Genomic DNA, 18,226 nt, shown 5'->3' with positions numbered 1-18,226 from the left:
CTGAAATGTCTACTGAAAAAACTCTGAATAAGCATGGGGCATATCCAGAAACAAAGAATCTGAGTATCAGAAGTGAAAGCTGCATGCTCTTTCTTTGCTAATCTATTCTACCTTTTCATGTATTCCTTCAAAATTAACACAACATGGCTTCCCTTCCAATTTTTTTGTTTAAAAACCCCCAAACAATACAGATCTCTGTGGGTCTTCCCACATGCTGCTCTCACAAAGTCATTACCAATAAGAAACAACGAAAGAAGGAAAGTCATAGAGGCTAGTGAATGGTATAGCCCAAACCCTGTCATAAAGGAAAGGAGCTCTCCAGGAGATGCCATGACCTGAAGAAGGGCACTTACAGCATTTAGCCCACAGAGCTGGTAGCAGCCCATGGTGACGACCACGGTCACAATCTGCCATCGCACAGCGCGCGTTCTCAGGAGCTGAAGAATCGACACCATCTTGGTGTTTCTTTGGACTCGAGACTCTGCCAAAACTTCTTCTATTTCATGAGACACGTCATCTTTGCCAAGGAATCTCTGAAATGCTACCAAGAGAGGACACATACTTTAGGCCAGACACCTGACACTGTGTGCATTTATAAATATCTTGCTTCTTTAAAATGGAAATGTTTGGCGCAAACAGGAGACATACATGGGCTACAACTTAATTATTCTTCTGTCAACAATATCATTCTGCTCTGGATGTGATCTGGTTCATCTCTGCTATTGGGCTCAGAAACTGCAACAAAAATATACACTATTTGTCTCCCTACAAGATCTCTCTTATATTATTTCGTATATAATATAGCCTAAGGTCCAGTGCAGAGTGAAAACCCTGTGTAACTTGAAAACATTGAATACCAAAGCAGCTCTGAACATTATTTAACTTGGCTACTTTTGCAGCCTCACGATATAGCTGACCTCATTGCTGGAGATAGATTGGATAGAGAAGTAACAAGATGTAAAAATGCATATAAGTCTGGTAAACCAAGAAAAGACAGACATTTGAAAGGAATGGCTATTATTCTTCATATTACCTCTTGTTTTTACTAGCACATAGACAAGAATTCTCTTCTTCAATGTGGTTAACATTAGAAATAATTACCCAGAGCTGTTCAAGATTTTATATCTGCCAAATGCTGGAGACATGGGAACAAATTTACATGACCAATGTAAGCAAGCAACCAACCAATCTCACATCCTCAAAAAGACACCATTTAGTACTGCACATTGATAGCTTACTGAAATATCCTTCCACTGTGAATAATACAGGCTTTCCAGCTCACACCTCGTCTAAGATACAGATACCTCCTACTGGACGTGATGTGTCTGCACCAACATTGTTTTACAGATACTGTCTATGCAGATGATACCTCTGTCTCAATCTAATGAACATACCCCAGGGGTTAGCATTTTAAGAGATGTTTAAAATGCTCATCATCTCAGAATGACTGCAGAGAAACAATGACATTACACACACCCCCGCAACAAGGCTTTGTGACCCAGTAGGATGCTAACACTCAAAACAATCCTTTACACAGCAGGACACTTAAAATTGTTATTTTTATTAAATGAATAAGTTCATTTAGTTCACCTAAGAGCCAAATCAATTTTTCTTATCCACAGATTTGTATAACACTGCCTATAAATAAACGACCACATATTTCAGTATGTTTACACACCTTTGGATCATAAAAAGCACTTGGATAGTCAAAGAAACTAGAGGTACTGACTAGTCATGGTTAATACAGCCAGACTCTATTTAGATTTTGAAGTTACAAAATTTTGTCTTTACCCAGGAAGTGAAAAGGCCAATTAGCAGCATTTCAATGTTGTGAGGGATAGGTCACACAAATGGACTGGTGGCCTCCCCAGAGCATCCCTCTCTGTCACTTCGGTGAATGCACAAGGCTGCACATTCTGCCTGGCTCCCAGTCTGGTGGTGCAAGGAACTATTTTGAGCTCTGAGCCAAGATTTTCTGAGGCACTTAGCACTTCTAATGCATTTTAATGTGCCCCACATGGTTCTGCTTAACAAGAAGGATGCTTTTTTAAGGGATGAACCACCTCTGGCTGTTAATTCATAACATTCACATATTCTGATAACCAGTTTCTCTCTTGTGAGAGGAGAGGTCAGAAATTTTAAATCTCTCAGAAACAGCACAAGATTTATCTTTTCACACAGGCTGTACAATCACAAATGAAAAACAAATTCAGACCTCAGAACCCAAACTTTATGCTGCTCAGTTTTGCCCTTTGCCATTGCCCATTCTTAAATAAATAACGTGCTAAACACTCATTTTAATGAGTATGATGTATTTAAAGACAGTGATAAGAAATGTTAAATTAGAACAATGTGTGCCTCTAGTATGTTCAAGTTGATGTCTCATGCTGAAATTACACTTTCCTCAGTACTATTAGAACATTGATCAAGAAAAATTCAGGTAAAGATGAGAACAACCAGACATATATCACCAGAGTCTTCCTTGAAAAGATTCTCTCAGATTTTTAAGCATCTGGTTCATCAGTGCAAATTAGGTCAGTGCACAATTTTCTTTATTTTTCCTGTCCTTAGAATCCTCAGCATTTAGGGCACACAAGTCAAAAATATAGGTGCAGTCAAGTAAAAAGAGAGCAATCTGTCTTTTCTGCACAAGGGAGCTTGCTGTATTTCTAGAGGGACCCGGAACTAAAAAACTGCAGTTACCAAAATTGCCAAGCACAAGGCAGGAAAAAATAGACACCTGATTTCTTTTTCTCTCCTCCACGGCATTAAGTAAAGAGATGTAAATGCCACTAGGCAACTTTGATGGATACTTAAAATTACCAACAAGTCAAGAAATGCTAAGAAATTAATATGCTATACATACATAGTTTTGAATAGACATCACCCAACCTTCTTGGAAAAACATTTTCCTGCTACTCAGCATGTCTTTAATTTTATTCCATTACCAGTTTTTTGGTACCACAAGAATCTCAATTTTTTATATAATTAATGTAGAAATAAATTCTGCATTAGCAAGGAGATGGGAAAACTCAAAAGTCTTTCAATATACGATGTTCAGTTTATTAATTTTACTTTCTAAACCCTGGCATTACTGGCACTGAGAAGCACAGCAGTCATTCCTCTCCTCACTGCAGTGACTCATTTCCCTCCGTGACTGGCTTTTCTTGCTATAGAGAAGCCTTATTTTCATGTAACACTTAAAACCATCTAGAGGAGTTTCAGTTCTAGAAACTTTTAAACTTTTCCAGCTTACTATTTAATTCCCTTGGATCAGAAGGTTATAGAAGCTCAGCCTTCAAAACTTGGAATACTGCCTTTATAAATAGGAAAAGAACTGGATGGTTCCAGCCAAGAGGAAAGAAGTCAAGAAACCCTTCCATTTACACCATCAGTTTTTATTCATCTCAGCTAAGTGAAGTTGAACCTCTGAAAGAGCTTCAAAGATCTGAAAAAAATCAGTTGTTACCATCTTTAAAACAAATCAGGCCTTTAAATTAACTGAAGATGGACACTCAAGAACTCAGCTACATGGGGAATTACTAATTCTTTTTCCACGATAGTACTTCCAGGACCATGCAAAGAAAGCAGTTATTATCTACAGAATTAGCATGTGAACTTTGAGAAGAAATTTTAAAGGATAAAAATGCTTTTGTGTGGTTTCCAGAATAAAGGCAGCACCAGGCAAGAGGGGGCAGAAAAAGAGACAAGTGGTCACAGGTTGGTTGGGCTTATCCTTTAAAAGAAACAAAAAAAAAATTAAAACAAGTTGCAGGAGTATTTTTGTCATCAGTTTCCCATGGACACATTCATTTCCCTGATGATTAATTATATTAAATCCATTATCACACTGTCACACACACCTTTGTCTAAGTTCTGCTAAAACAGCATCTTCTTTTGCCACTGTTGAAGACAGTAGAAATTTCCCTGTAATAACTCCATGTCAACACAAAAATAATTTACAAAATAAACAAATAGTTATTTTCATATAAACTAATTTTATTAAAGTACCAAATATCCAGAAAGAATAATTCAGGTGTATCTTGTTAAAAGAGATTTAAATGTAATCATTCTTTTTAAATCTAGCAAAGCATTGGTTATCTACTAGCATGAAGCATAGCAAAATTTAAGAAAAAATCTCAGTAATATATAACCGCAAGCAAATGACTTTAGGCTTTTCCCATGTGTCACCTCCCTCTTCTTCTAAGTAAAGAACACACAGATCTTTTTTGAATTTTTATCCAGTTAAGGATTACATCTTTACCTGTTTGTATGTCTGGTTTCACAGACCATCAATAGGCCTGTTCAGGTTCACCTGAAAGAAGCCAAGATGTACAGGCAAAAAGACCATATGCATGCCACCATAAAATAACACAAGAACTGATAAACAGAGTTGTATTAAAGGTCCAATGAACCCAATATCCTTTGTAAAAGACAGGAGGTTTAAGAAAAGTTTAAAAACAAGTCAGTCACAACACAATCACTCCAGTTTTTGGCAGACAAACGTCTGAGATGAAACCTTTACCATAAGCCAGCAAGTGTAGTAGTCATGCCTGTCTCTTCCTTTCCAATAAAAATAGTTTATAATGCTTACAGACACACAAAACTCACAGAGAAACAAAAACTAATCATATACATCCTTGTTGTCAGTCATAACAACTTCATTTTAATGACTGGATTTGCAGTAACTTGCTCCTGCTGTAACTTTGGGTTTAATACATCTCCTGTCCATGTGGACCCCCTGAAGGGCTTTGTAAAAAAATTGGCTACCTGCTTTTTTAAATCAGGAGTGGCCTTGCTCTTTTGTCACATGAAAAGGTATCAACTCTAATCCACATTCCTAAAAATTTAAATCTACGCTTCTCAGTATACCTTTTGTAATGTTTCTTTCATAACCATGGGACTTTTAAGGTATGACTGAATGTACTAGATGAACAGATTTTGTATGTCACCAACAGATGCTGCTGTGACATTTTATCCAAGTTGTTTGACCCTTAAGACATAGCAATATTCTTGTTCTCTGGCAAGCTGGGATACCAGCTGACTTCCATTATTGATTTACATGACCTGCTACTGTAGCTGCATAGAAAATGCAAGGTTCCACCTTGTAACAGGGCGCTTCAAAAAGACACCTCAACTCTCCAGCTGAAAGTGTTTGTAACCTATGTTGTTAGTCATGACAAATGTTCCATTTTATCACTACTACTGATTTTATTTATAGTACATAATTGTGATACTCACAGATCAGCGGTGCACTTGGCATGCATCTAATAGACAGCTAATGCAAGACCCATGTCTTACTGTTCTAGAACTTGGATGGCAAACTGTCTGATGTAATTATCGCAGCAGATTTTTCTTTTTCTTCCTGTTTCTATCCCTGTCACTCTTCATTCCCACAATCTCCTTCCAAAGTCCTTCTCTTTACCACTTAAATACCCATATCTCCTCTGCTGTCTGGCCATGCTTATGAAGGATCACACCACTTAAATGCTGGGCATTTTCTTCCCTTCTATTCTTATCAAATGAGAGGAATATTAGTTGTGGGACCTGGGAGAGGAGCTGGGATGGTTCTGCCCTTGCTTCCTTACCAGTCTTAGTTTCTTGGGCAAAGCAGGTTTACAGATGAAATTGTTATTCCAGTGGACTGTTCTCTCTCCAGAACACACGGATCAGTTCACCCACATTCAGCAGTGAGACAGGAATACGAGACATAGCTCATTTCCTTTGGGTCCCAGAGCGTCAGATACAGGTTGGTGACCTCCAGGAAGATGAGCTGAGCTCATCTGTCAGCGCTGCTTTTGGCAGCAGACAACAGCAATCAGACAGGGCGTCCGGATATCTGATTGGGCAGACATTGGCTCAGCCACCCACAGTGTGCACCACCTGCACTGCAGGAAAGGGGAAAGCAGGGGACGGCGTAAAACCCTGCTAATGGGGCACAGGAGACCTCACTCATTTGAGGCATCACTGCCCCTGTGCCCCAAAGAATAGCTTCTCTCATGGTGGTGTGGTTTAGGCTTGCACATTATGCCTCTCTACTCTAACCCTCTACCCTCATTCCTTCTTTTTTTCATTGTTTACACAACTCATTGTTTACACAACTTCCCCTTCTCTCAGTCTCTTACTTTCCCCTTAAAGACATCTGACAGAAAAGAGATTGACACCACTTGTATTTTGGTAGTTACAGTCTGGTTATCTCCTGAGACAGAGGAGAAAAGAAGGGCATGAAAGCAGGGGCAAAACTTTGTGGAAACACAATGACCTACATTATCTCACTGGATATTATTGCTCTAAAACTATTAGGAAGATTAATGTTTTCAGCTCCATTTTAGGGACTTTGACATACATGCACACTTTAGAGTATTTCATAAAGACTGATGTAGTCATCTGCTTTAAATACAGCAGACCTTTTGCAAATAATAGTTTTGTATTTCTCTGACAAGGTATAATCCACAGTAAAATATATATTTGCATGAATAGCCTTGATCCATTAAAGGAAAGAAAAGGGATTTAGTCAGTAGAAAGAGTTGCAAATTTCCAATACTATTATGCAGATTTAAGCTAAGAGGCAAATAATTCAAAAACATTACTGTAGTCATCATTAAAATGAAGAATTCCACTTTGTCATGATATGACTTACAAGCAGAAGGGCATTTTAATAAATCACGTCTCCTCCAGTCTTATACTTAGATTTTTCCTCCCCCATTTCTGCTCATAATGGGAATATCCAGGTGGTATGTCTTAATCGTTGATTCACCCTCCTATTTTGTGAATTCCACTGTAGGCTACACTCAAAATGAGTTACATAGTGTACTACAATTTATTTCAGAATTTAGTATTTTCTTTTAGAATTAATAAAATCAAGAAGCGTATATTGACAAGCAGTTACTTTGAAAAGCTTTTTATATCAGTTGTCTCTTTTTTCTCAGAGTATCTAGATTTATAGTCCTTAGGGTAGCTCATGAAAACCATTTTCTTGCAATCAGCAAGCCAACTGCTAAAGCTCATTTCCCCTGGAAACTGCTCTCCTGATGCCTTCTACTCCAAAACCTACCTCCAATGTCCCTGGATTAGATTTCAAATTATTTTCAGAACATGTATGCTGAAAACATCCCCGACTGCAGTTGGCACATTACCAGCAACAGTAAATGGGGTGAATTTAAAGGCAGGTGGCATTATTTTACTGCCATGTTTTATAACTTTTAAACTCTACCTATGAGAGGTCCAGTTTCACTGTCAGTGCTGAGGTTTCCAGGTACTGTAGCAGGATTTTCAATAGTTCCTCATAGCAAGTGTGACATTATGCAATAACATTGCAGATGCAGACTCTTTGCCAGCCACAGCTCTGGAAATATATCTACAGTTTCATCAGGCAGAAAGGAGCCAGTTTAAACTTGGCACCCAAAGGCACTTCTTCCCTGCCCAGCCATGATGCTGCAGAAGTTTCCACCCAACAGCGAACCCAAGCTGGGTCCTGCATCCCTGCTGGGTGCTCTGACCACAGCTGACAGGGCAGCCCTTTCCTTCATGGTCCTTGGAAAAGCTGTTCTCTGCCTCCTCAAAACTCTGCTGACTCTCTGAAGCTAAAGAAATCTCCCCAAAGCCTTGTTGATTTTGTGCACTTTTCTTTTTTTTTTAAGCATTGAACTGTATCTCTAAATGTCTGAGGCTCCAAAACTTATAGAATTCTTCATTTAACACCAAACTGAGACAACATGGGAGTCTCTTCAGTAGTGTGTTATTTCTCTTTCAGAGGGCTCTTCAGAACCAAAAAGCCCAATTTTTAGTTTCATAATAGAAGAAACAGGATAGAGTTGCATTAATTCCATGTTAAAAGATTATTAAATTTGTATTTCAGGTGTTGATACGCACTTTACAAGTTATTTTGCAAGCAACTAGCTCATGACTGAAAACGTTAAGGGCTGTATTCAAACAAAGTTTTTAAGAATAGTTTGTAAAGCAGTTATGTTTGATATTTCGGTATTATAATCAGACTCTTTCTTTGTACACTCCTGTTTTTAATGTGTCCTTATAATAAGCAAAACCAAATTTTCAACATTATCTCAGCTGTATTGGGATACAGTAAATTTACTGGGGTGGAGAATACAGCAACTGTGATCATGCAAGCAAATAGTTTTATACTTAGAATCTAAAGTAAGAACAAAGTATTCTGTGTCTGTGAAGCTGAACCAATATGGAAGCACTGTAAAATTTCAGTTAAACAGATGTGTGGGGTTTTTATTAGATCTGCAAAATTATTGAGTTACAGAAGCACAGGGTCAAAAACAGTGACTACTGGGAAAAAAACAAAATTGGTGTTTTTATTAGTGCAGAGACTGTAGATAAGGGAGAGTCACAATGACTGAAACCACCTTTCATTTCCAAATGAATCCTGCAAAGTGTAGCTGGCACACAACAGCGGGATGATTTGGTTAGGTCTGTATCACCATGTGTAATACTATACAACTTACCTTGCTGGAAAATTTAATTTATAAAAACTTGGAAGCTACTGTTGTATTTACACATACAAACAAAAATGTGAGAAAAATTATTGCCAAGGAATCTCTTCAACTGGGATAATCTGCTTTTAGTGTGGTATCAGAATTAGGTATCAGCAGCCTGCATCTGTACAATGAACCTTTGCTGCAAGTAACATATCATACCTTTTTCTGCCTTGCTTGTGCTATGCTTTTCAAGTAGAAGGTACCGAGGACTTTCAGGAAGAAAAGGCAGAATCACAGCTTGTATCAATGATGGAACAATGATTGCTCCAAATAAGAAAGGCCACCGAGATTCCTGCAAATGGATGCAAACAGGAGTCAGTAATACTCTCCCACCTGGAAGAAAAATAGTTTTGATGGGAAACACTGTGATTTTTCATCATTCCAAGTATTGAGTCTGTCACCAGAGTGATGTGTTCCTCCTGAGCTTAGTAAGAACTTTGAACACTTCCATTCAGATCATCTTACTCAAGGGCCAAGCCCCCAAACTTTTTTCTGTTGACAGTTTTTATTTTACATTCTCCCACTTCAGCAAGGCCTAAAGCACCATGTGCTGCATGGTATGGTATGTAATCCACACCTCAAACATGAAATGGGCCCCAAGATAGCTAAATAACTCCAGAAATAATGGGGGGGTATCTCCGAACCAAATTTTTCCCTTGCCCTTTTAGGTGAGAGAGGTGTTTTTAAAAACTTCTCCTGGGATGGGAAAACAACATGAGAAAGTGTTTTTGCAAATAATTTAAAACGTGAGGTAATCGGTCATCCTAAGAGCCTGTATTACCAAGGAGTCTTCAAGACCCTACTTCTTCATTCTTTTTTTATTTTTTTTCCAACTGAGTGGAAAACTTTACGTAATGTAGGTGAATCAAAAGTATTTAATACTGTTTATAGTCAGATAAGCCCGAATCTTATTTTAAAAACTAGAAAAACTAAGGTTAAGACTTTAAAACCAGTCAATAATCACATAATCAAAGCAGGTACTGGTTTGTAAAGAGTAACAGGAGAACAGGCAGTATAACTTGTCACCTTCATTCCATATCTGCCTGGAATGATTTCCTGTAATATAAACCTGTTTGCTATGTACCATATAAAAAATTTATGGGGTGTTAGAATTTTTGAAAATACTTCCAAATAAAAATCTTGCTCTTTTTAACATTCCCCCTTTTTAACATTCAGTGCACAGGATGAACTGTGATCCCCCAGTGAGCAGGTCTATTTACTAGTCACTATTAAATAGTTACTCTTGATCAGCACAGCATATTTTCTGTAGGTTTTTTTCCACAATGTCAAGGACACTTCTTAAAGGAAAAAATATTCGTAGCAAACTGTTATTATCAGCATTCTCCCCACCTGTGGAGACTTCCATGGAATAAGCTTACACTCCTTTTAGAGTCTCCTATAGTGTATGGTTTATCAGTTTGTCCCATTTATCACAAATAACTCTTCTGAAAGTGTTATTTTGAAAAAGTTGTGAACAAGACTCTGAACTGACCCTTCACAATAAATAGCAAGCCCTGCTACTATAATGAAAAACCCTCTATTTTTGTCACATAAGACACTGAGTGTCCTTTATTTCCTCTATTAAAGATTTCTATTTTACTTTTTATGATGTTAACTTTTAAAGCCTTAAGGTAAACACTCATAAATATGCTCCCACTTGCCATTTTGGCATGAATCAATCAGTAAGTCACTGAAGACAATGGAAACTTCTCCATCCATTTCAAAAGATTTCATCTCTATTCAACATTATGAGTGTGTGTTCTACTTGCTTTCCTCTTAATTTACATTATAGAATTTTAACTCCTTCCTCCCACTACAGAAAAGGAATAGTAGGGCTAATGTAAGTTTAAAGGATTCATTAAAATGGCTGGAAATCAGGCTGAACTAGACCCTACAAAGAGAACTAAGAGAAGCAGGGAAAAGAAGGGTTTAATAACCTCTTTGGGAAGGAATACAGAAGGACATATACTGGGACAGTGCTCAGAAGCAGTAATAAGCTAAAGGCAAAAGACAGTGTAGGTGACTTAGAAGACACTTGAAACACTTTGCCTCAATTGTCAGCAGTAAAAAGAAGCACACAGGCACTACTGGGAGATAAGAAAAAACTACATCCCATTTTATTTCAGGAAGAACTTACAAGAGCATTAAATATTTTAATTACAGGGGACCTGATTTTATTACCTGCTCAGAACTGGTACAAAAAACATGTCAAGATGGTAAAATTTTAATTTTAAACTGTCACATTATGGATATTTGCTTAGGCTAGAGCCTGAAAAACCTGGCTTTGATGTATTTACAGAAGACAGTTAAATAGTAGAGCAAGTTTGACAACCACAGACTCATTCAAAGGTTGATGTAATAAAGAACAAAGCTGTAGAGACAGAAGATCAGGCGCAAGGGAGGGGGATAAAGCATGGCATGGATTTATCAGCTGTGAATGAGACAAGATTAAGGTGCATTGGGATACAGTAAAGAAAATGTTGCCATGCCAGAAAATCATCAGCTAAAATGCAGAAAATGGAACTTACTGTAACCATCAAAAGGTGGAAAAGAAAGTGACGTGGGGAAATGTCAACAGGCACTGCTGACAGATGAACTATCCATACCAAACTTAATTATCTATTTAAGCACCAGTTATGTTTTATATTTTCAGCAATTAGAAAGATTTTGATAAAGTGTGAAGACTCTCTCAACACAGAACAGGTTAACAATATACACATAGATAAATTTTAAAGGGGGAACTAAATTGTTGGCAGGGTCATGCAACAGAGGAGGGAAGAAGTGCTGAACTGCCCTGGACATGGGCACTCACTTTTTGAAAGATTTATTCCAGCCAGTTAAATATCCCAGTATGAGATGGATAACAGGATCAAAAAGACTGAGTAAGGAAAGATGCAACTGTGACAGTCTTCACTCTCTCTGTTTCTCTCTAAATAATTTCACAGACACAGAGAAACATAGAATGGTTTGGGTTGGCAGAGACCTCAAAGATCACCTTGTTCCAATCCCCTGCTATGGGCAGGGACACCTTCCACTATCCCAGGCTGCTCAGAGCCCCATCCACCCCGGCCTTGAGCACTTCCAGGGCTGGGGCAGCCACAGCTTCTCTGGGCAGTCTGGTCCAGAGTCTCACCACTCTCACAGTGAAGAATTTCTTCCTAACATCTGTGCTAAACCTCTCTGCCTTCAGTTTAATAAATAGATTTTATTTATTTATTTATTTATTTTAAAAGCATAGTCTGGACATAGACGCCCCATTCCCAACTGAGTCTCAACCACTACTGCACAGTCAGACTCCTTGTTTGCTCTCTCCCCAGGGTTTGGGTTTCTGTGCTGTAGAGATCCCCATGTCCCATTGAGCACCCTGACCCTAACTGCTCCCGGGCAAGCTTCCCACATTCTGCCTCCTGTCCATTCTAGAGCCACAGGGAAATGCCCACACCCCAAACACTCTCTCCTAGGCTCTGTCTGGACATGGGGTAGCACAGGACACTGCCCAGAGGATCCCAGCCCTGCTCTGCTTCCCTGTGTAACTACCATGCTGCCTCACAGAACTGTCAAGGGCTTGGTTACCTCTACTGCTTGAAACATGAGGGAGATGATATCAAAATAAATGCTCATTCCCCCTTTTTAACATTCAGTGCACAGGATGAACTGTGATCCCCCAGTGAGCAGGTCTATTTATTAGTCCCTATTAAATAGTTACCATTTAAGTATTCTTTCTGGAACTAATTCCTTGAGGAAAGGGTTCTAATGAGTTTACTACAGTGCTGAACAACTTATAAGCAGATATTACTTTTTGTTAAATTTCTCATGTAAAATGGCATATTTTACCCATTTTTTATGTGGGGAACAAAGAGACAAAAGCCTCTTGCATCCAATGCAAGATACTCAAAACATCCAGGAAATAGCGATTTGGTACTCTTCTTTTTATGTTTCTATTAGAAGCAGGAACACTTTAAAAATTTTAGTTTGGCAAAATATAATCACACACACAGACAGAAAGAATTACATCTAGTCTAATTTTTAGATGTCCTGAAGCACCTAGCCTCACCCTCCTGCTGTAGCTACAGAAGGATGCAGGTCTCTGTGATATTCTGTGTCACATCTGCTAGTTCCACAGAGACACACAAGGACCATAGGGTGTCAAGATGATACTATGTGCTTATATTCAAGCATTTGAATTTTGTCCTTTCTTGTAGAGATTTGGCATAAAAAATGCATATCAGAAATACTCCATTTGCCACACACAAAAAATTGTATCCCTTCTCAAAACAGCCTAGGTAAACTTATTTATGCATGTAAAGCCGAGAATACTGCACAAGTTCAGCATTTCTCTGTTAATCTGCTACCATACCACCTAAAACACTCCTAAAAGTAAAGGACAACCACTTTGGCCTGGGGCCAAGGACTGAAAAAGCACTGAGATGGAACTAATTTCTTAGCATTAGAACTGTCTTTTCTTCCTTTAGTCAAGGGTACGGCACAGTGGCGATGATCATGAGGCAGCTGAGAAAAGAGAACTTCTACATCTCAGGCTTCAGAGCAGCTACTCAAGTAAGGTGCAGAACAACTGCCTTCCTCTTACCTTCCTTGTATCCCTCAGACACTGCTCTACAACCTCCTCTGGATGCAGAGTATGCTGATCTCACATCCTTACTGGACAAAATTTTCTCTTTGCATGATCATTTCTGTAACCCAGTTTGTCAAAATACATTTCAATAACAGTTATAGATTTCTGACTTCCTGTTTAAAACAGAGGCAAGCCAGATAATATGTGTATTTCACATCTGTTCTGCACCCAGATGTGTATTTTTACAGGTCACTAATACAGGTGTACCTCTGACAAGAAGATTACTCAAGTATCAGTATCTTCGGTACCAGACTCAAGGCTGTACAAATCTGATGTAAAATTCACAGAAGTCAGCAGGAAATTTTTATTACTGAGTACATGGCCTTTGAATCAGTACTTAAAACAGTCTTGAAAGCATCTGGTGTCTTCATCCCATGATTTTTTTTTCACTAAATGGCATGTTAGATCATGTAGTCACTGAGAGGGAGAATTAAAGTGTTCATTACAAGTTCCCCAGATGGTTTTTTGCCCAGCTTTTTATTGGAGGAACAACTAGCTTTTTACTGCACACTTACATGGCATAATTTGTCTTCATTGCTCATTCATTTCCAAGAGAAGTAAAAATTTCAGAGAAAAGCAATGGGAAATGGTGAGCTTTCAAATGGGATTGTTAGCAGCAGCCAGCATATATCCTTGAGCTTCTTCAGGATGAAATATTAGAGCTATGCTGGAGCTAGGCAAAATTTCTGACAGAACTTCCTTTCAGCAATGCATTTAGACTCAGGTTAACTTCCATAAATAACAAAATATAAAAAAATAAATGAAAATAATTGAGGAGGATAAGATTCAGTTTTTCAAACATGAGAACACGCTATCATTCTGATGCCCTTGGGTACCTCAGATGTCTCTGTGGGACTGGCAGATGCAACACATATAACTCCAGAGACCTGTGTGCTTTTGGCACTGCAATGGGAGATAAAGAGAAGTGCTCCAGGGTGTCTAGAAACTGCATTAGACACAAATCTTTTTTTATGTGGTTATATTTTGCCAAACTGAAGTTACAGAAGTTAGACTAAGTTATATCAAGTTAAAGAGAAAAATAAGCGTAAAAATACCCAAAGCATGTTTGTTGTTTTAAAAACAACTAAAAATGGTTGAATATTTAATCTTAACATTTTTTAATGACCACAAATCTGGTTTAGATTAAAAAAAAACAAAACAAAACAAACTCATTTTAATTTGACATTTACTTCTAGTTTAAAAAAACCCTCAAAATACTAATCAGGAATATACCACCCAGTTTTTTTCCTTTTGCCATCAGTTTCAAAAGCAAAGACACTCAAGTCTAGAAAACACACCCTCCTACTCAATATGATGACTGCATGCTATCTTACAATGCTTTACCAACTTACCACAGCATTAATAGCTAATTTGTAAAGGACAAATTTGCATATTAGGACATGAATTTGCAATAATGGATGGTTCTACAATGTATAATGGAAAGTAAAATGGAAATGTTAATCATCTAGGACCTTCAAAAAGGTTTAAGTGGTGCTTATCTCCCCAGCGTGTGAAACACTCTTGGAAGGAAGTCACAGGTCAAATTGTTTTAGATTTATTGCTTAATAATATATTTGTAAATATTATCAAATACTCAAGCACTAAGGAAACAGGGAAATCTGAAATGTTCACTTGCTTGTAAACATCTGAAGCAGAGTCCAACATACACAGGGTAAAGTGAGTTTTATAGACAGACACTGCTTGTTATTAGGTCAGCTACAATAATTGAAAAACTCACATTTTAAAGTCTGATAAAGTAACAGAAAGTCATAGTTTAAACGTTAGTAAAAACACATGCTCTAAGTTCAGTTACATGTGTTAACTATGTTTCAGTGGATAAGGAGAAAATTTTCCGGCAAATTTTAAGCAACTGCTATCAGCCTCCATGGTGTTTGGTGTCTTTTTTTCCTTCACATCTGTTGAAGGACATCTTTCCAGGAAAGCTTGTCTACTACTTTTCCAACTGACCTAATTAAGCACAGAACAGCTACATAGAAATCTTCTCAAGAGTCAGGTGAGGACTGGTTCCCTGTCTATGAGTAGCAGTCCTCACTGATGATAAACTTGCATCCCAACATTAGATGCTCTGCCATTAAGTCTTTTGTTCAGTGCTGAGTCTAAATTATGTATCTATCTCCATAGTGATCTTGCTTCTATAACCACAATTCCACTTTCAGATAACTCCTCTCCTGTAGGATGTTCTCCGTCCCAAATGCAAACCAGCAACATTTCAATACTGCATATGGCCAATCAACCACGTGTTGTTAAACTTCAGGAACTGAAGCCTCACAGCAAAACTTTAATGGACTGAAACTCATTTGCAAATATGAAGACACACAGATGTTTTCCCATGCATTACTTAATGAGTTCTGTACAGAAAAGGGATGAATAAATACTGTTGTGTCTGTCTCAGGGAACCAATAAAAAGTTGATTTATAATCTCCAGTAAATACATAATCTCAGCCAATCCACAATAGATATAAACAAAATACCTCACTTAATGTCTCCATTAGAAATATATCAAACACACATTCCCCCAGCAGGGCTGGTATAACAGACTAGACCTCTTCCCATGGGTGCTATTGAGCTATGAATATGCAACAACCCAGAGGGTCCTGGCAGCATTTCTATACTTTTATCAGCACCACCAAAGCTGTGTCTGGTGCCTGCACAGCATCTTCCCTCGGTTGGATCAACCAACCCTTGGGTGAGGTGACCTTCAAATCCCTGATATGCAACTCTCAGCTTATATTGAAATGTGTCTTGATGGAAGGCTTGGAAATTGCTTTAGCAGTAAGAAACTTTGTGCCTTATGTGTTACTGTGTAAAGAGGATGGAAATGTCTCATTGCTAGAAAGGAAAAGAACTGAAAATGTTTGAAAAAGGATTGCCATCTTCAAAATCACTGCCTTGAGCAAATCTTAATTGGCATGTCTGGTAGCAGTTTGCAGGAAGTGCAGGCAGATATCAAACACCTGCTGAAATTAGTGACTGCCTGAATAAGCACTATAAGCACTGAAACTCCTTCCTTCCTTCCTTCCTTCCTTCCTTCCTTCCTTCCTTCCTTCCTTCCTTCCTTCCTTCCTTCCTTCCTTCCTTCCTTCCTTCCTTCCTTCCTTCCTTCCTTCCTTCCTTCCTTCCTTCCTTCCTTCCTTCCTTCCTTCCTTCCTTCCTTCCTTCCTTCCTTCCTTCCTTCCTTCCTTCCTCCCTCCCTCCCTCCCTCCCTCCCTCCCTTCCCTCCCTTCCCTCCCTTCCCTCCCTTCCCTCCCTTCCCTTCCTTCCCTCCCTTTGTGAGGGCATTTCTCTGAATTATTCTTAGCAATATCAGCCCCTTAAGGATTTGAACAGCCGCTTACAGGCACCAATGTGTCTCCTGTATCCTTAGCAGAGGTTTTAAAACACTCTTCAGGGAAGGCTTTAGCTTTTCATTCAGAGTTTTATATTTTACTACAAGAATATAAAGCAGCTTTTCTTCTGTGTTTTTAAGAAGTACTGCACAAGCTCAGCAGTCCAGTGAATCAGCAGGGACTAGGGTAACTTGGAGTCACCTTTTGCAAGCCTGACTCAGTAGCAGGACAGTTTCCAGGAGTATGAGACCACTTCCTCAAACTCTTGTTATAAACTTAGACAAATCCTGATCAAGAACCCCCATAACTGGGAACCAGAGCTGATGAGACAAATTTCTATGCTATTTTTCCCAAGCCCTACACTAACTTTTGCCTTTAAGAACTCACTAAGAACTAGCAAGTCATATACTAAAACAGACTCCACAAAGCAGCATGTTTCTGCAGATACAAACAGCTCCATCACCGTCCAGGGCATCAATGAAGATACTGAACAGGACTGGACTCTGAGCTACACCACTAATTACTGGCTTCCAAACTAGACTTTGCTTCAGTTCATTATATTTCTAGAATATAACTAGGCAGAATGAAGATGTTGTGGGTTTTTTTATTCTACACAGCCAGATGCTTGAAATTATCACAAACAGGATACTTTAGGATTTCAAGTGATTCTGGAAAATGTTAAACTAGTGGATGCATTTGTCCTACTCTAATGGAAAATACAAACACCTTTTTATATTCTGTAGACAGCATAAGGCATAAGCTGCTTTAATTTCCAAGATTCTGCATGAAGCTGCAAGAGCTCACCTGTGTCTTACTGCTGCAAGAGCTCTCTGTTCTATACTCTGAAATTTTCACTTGTATTTCAAAGAATATCTTTAACTATAGTCACTATCATGGCTCAAGGAGAAGATAAACATACAGAACAAAAGAGTTCACAGAAAAATATAAAGAAACTGGTTGAATCATACTTTGTGTTATCACTCTAATGTGTCAGATTCATTTCCAGAGCATCTCCAACACACCACTTTGCCATTGATGTGGACCTGCAGGCTGCAGGTCCCTAGAGCAATTCAGAATTGTTTTCTCTACTCATCTATAATTTACTGACAGTTTTTAAGGAATCCTTGGATCTGAGTCAAGAGTATTAGGAAGAAGGATCAGTTAAAAAAAAGAAAAACAAGGGAAAAATCACTCTGAAAATGAAGCTTTGACAAGTAAAATCAAAGCTTATTTTCAGAACAGCCTTCAACTGCACAGACTGTACAACCTATTCCATCACTGTCTATTTTCATGCAAGTGAAGGAGTACTTTAAAAGATCTTGGTAAAGCAAAATGAAAAATTCCTGTGCAAACTTTCCTAAATACACAGTTATCTATCACATCAAATACATAATTTTTAAGAGGTCTAGTAAAGAAAATTAAACACAGCATCTACAGAAGTTTTTAGTTTTATCACAGCTGTTCCTCAGCAAGGTTCACTTGTGTAAAAAACTAACTTGAATGGGGCTCATCACAGAGATGTTACCTTACTATACATATAGTACAGTGTCTATGGAGTTCATTGGTCCTTTTCCAAATTTAGCTCAATTTGCTGCAGAAATTGATATTGATATTTGTATCAGTAGCAAAATTTCTTTGCTAAAATAATGAATTGTGGAAGGACAGTTTTCCCAGTGTCACCATGTGTCACAAACCTATTTTCAGCTAAATCCCTTTTTAAAAACAGATAGTCTCTAGCCAAA

General features: G+C 38.3%; 1 protein-coding gene across 2 annotated transcripts in view; it reads right to left on the bottom strand.

The window, feature by feature from the left end:
• Nucleotides 1–18,226, bottom strand: part of SLC2A9 (solute carrier family 2 member 9) — an 89,102-nt gene that overhangs the window by 45,766 nt on the left and 25,110 nt on the right. For both annotated transcript variants that reach the window (XM_069014448.1, XM_069014447.1), the window contains 2 exons: nt 8,664–8,796; nt 354–541 (listed from right to left, as the gene is read on the bottom strand). In XM_069014448.1, coding sequence (XP_068870549.1) covers nt 354–541; nt 8,664–8,796 — 321 coding nt within the window. The remainder of the gene's footprint in view (nt 1–353; nt 542–8,663; nt 8,797–18,226) is intronic.

The sequence above is a fragment of the Aphelocoma coerulescens genome, chromosome 4 (assembly GCF_041296385.1).
Source record: "Aphelocoma coerulescens isolate FSJ_1873_10779 chromosome 4, UR_Acoe_1.0, whole genome shotgun sequence".
NCBI classification, from domain to species: domain Eukaryota; kingdom Metazoa; phylum Chordata; class Aves; order Passeriformes; family Corvidae; genus Aphelocoma; species Aphelocoma coerulescens.
Note: the sequence above shows the minus strand (reverse complement) of the source record. Positions and strands in the feature narration are given on the sequence as shown.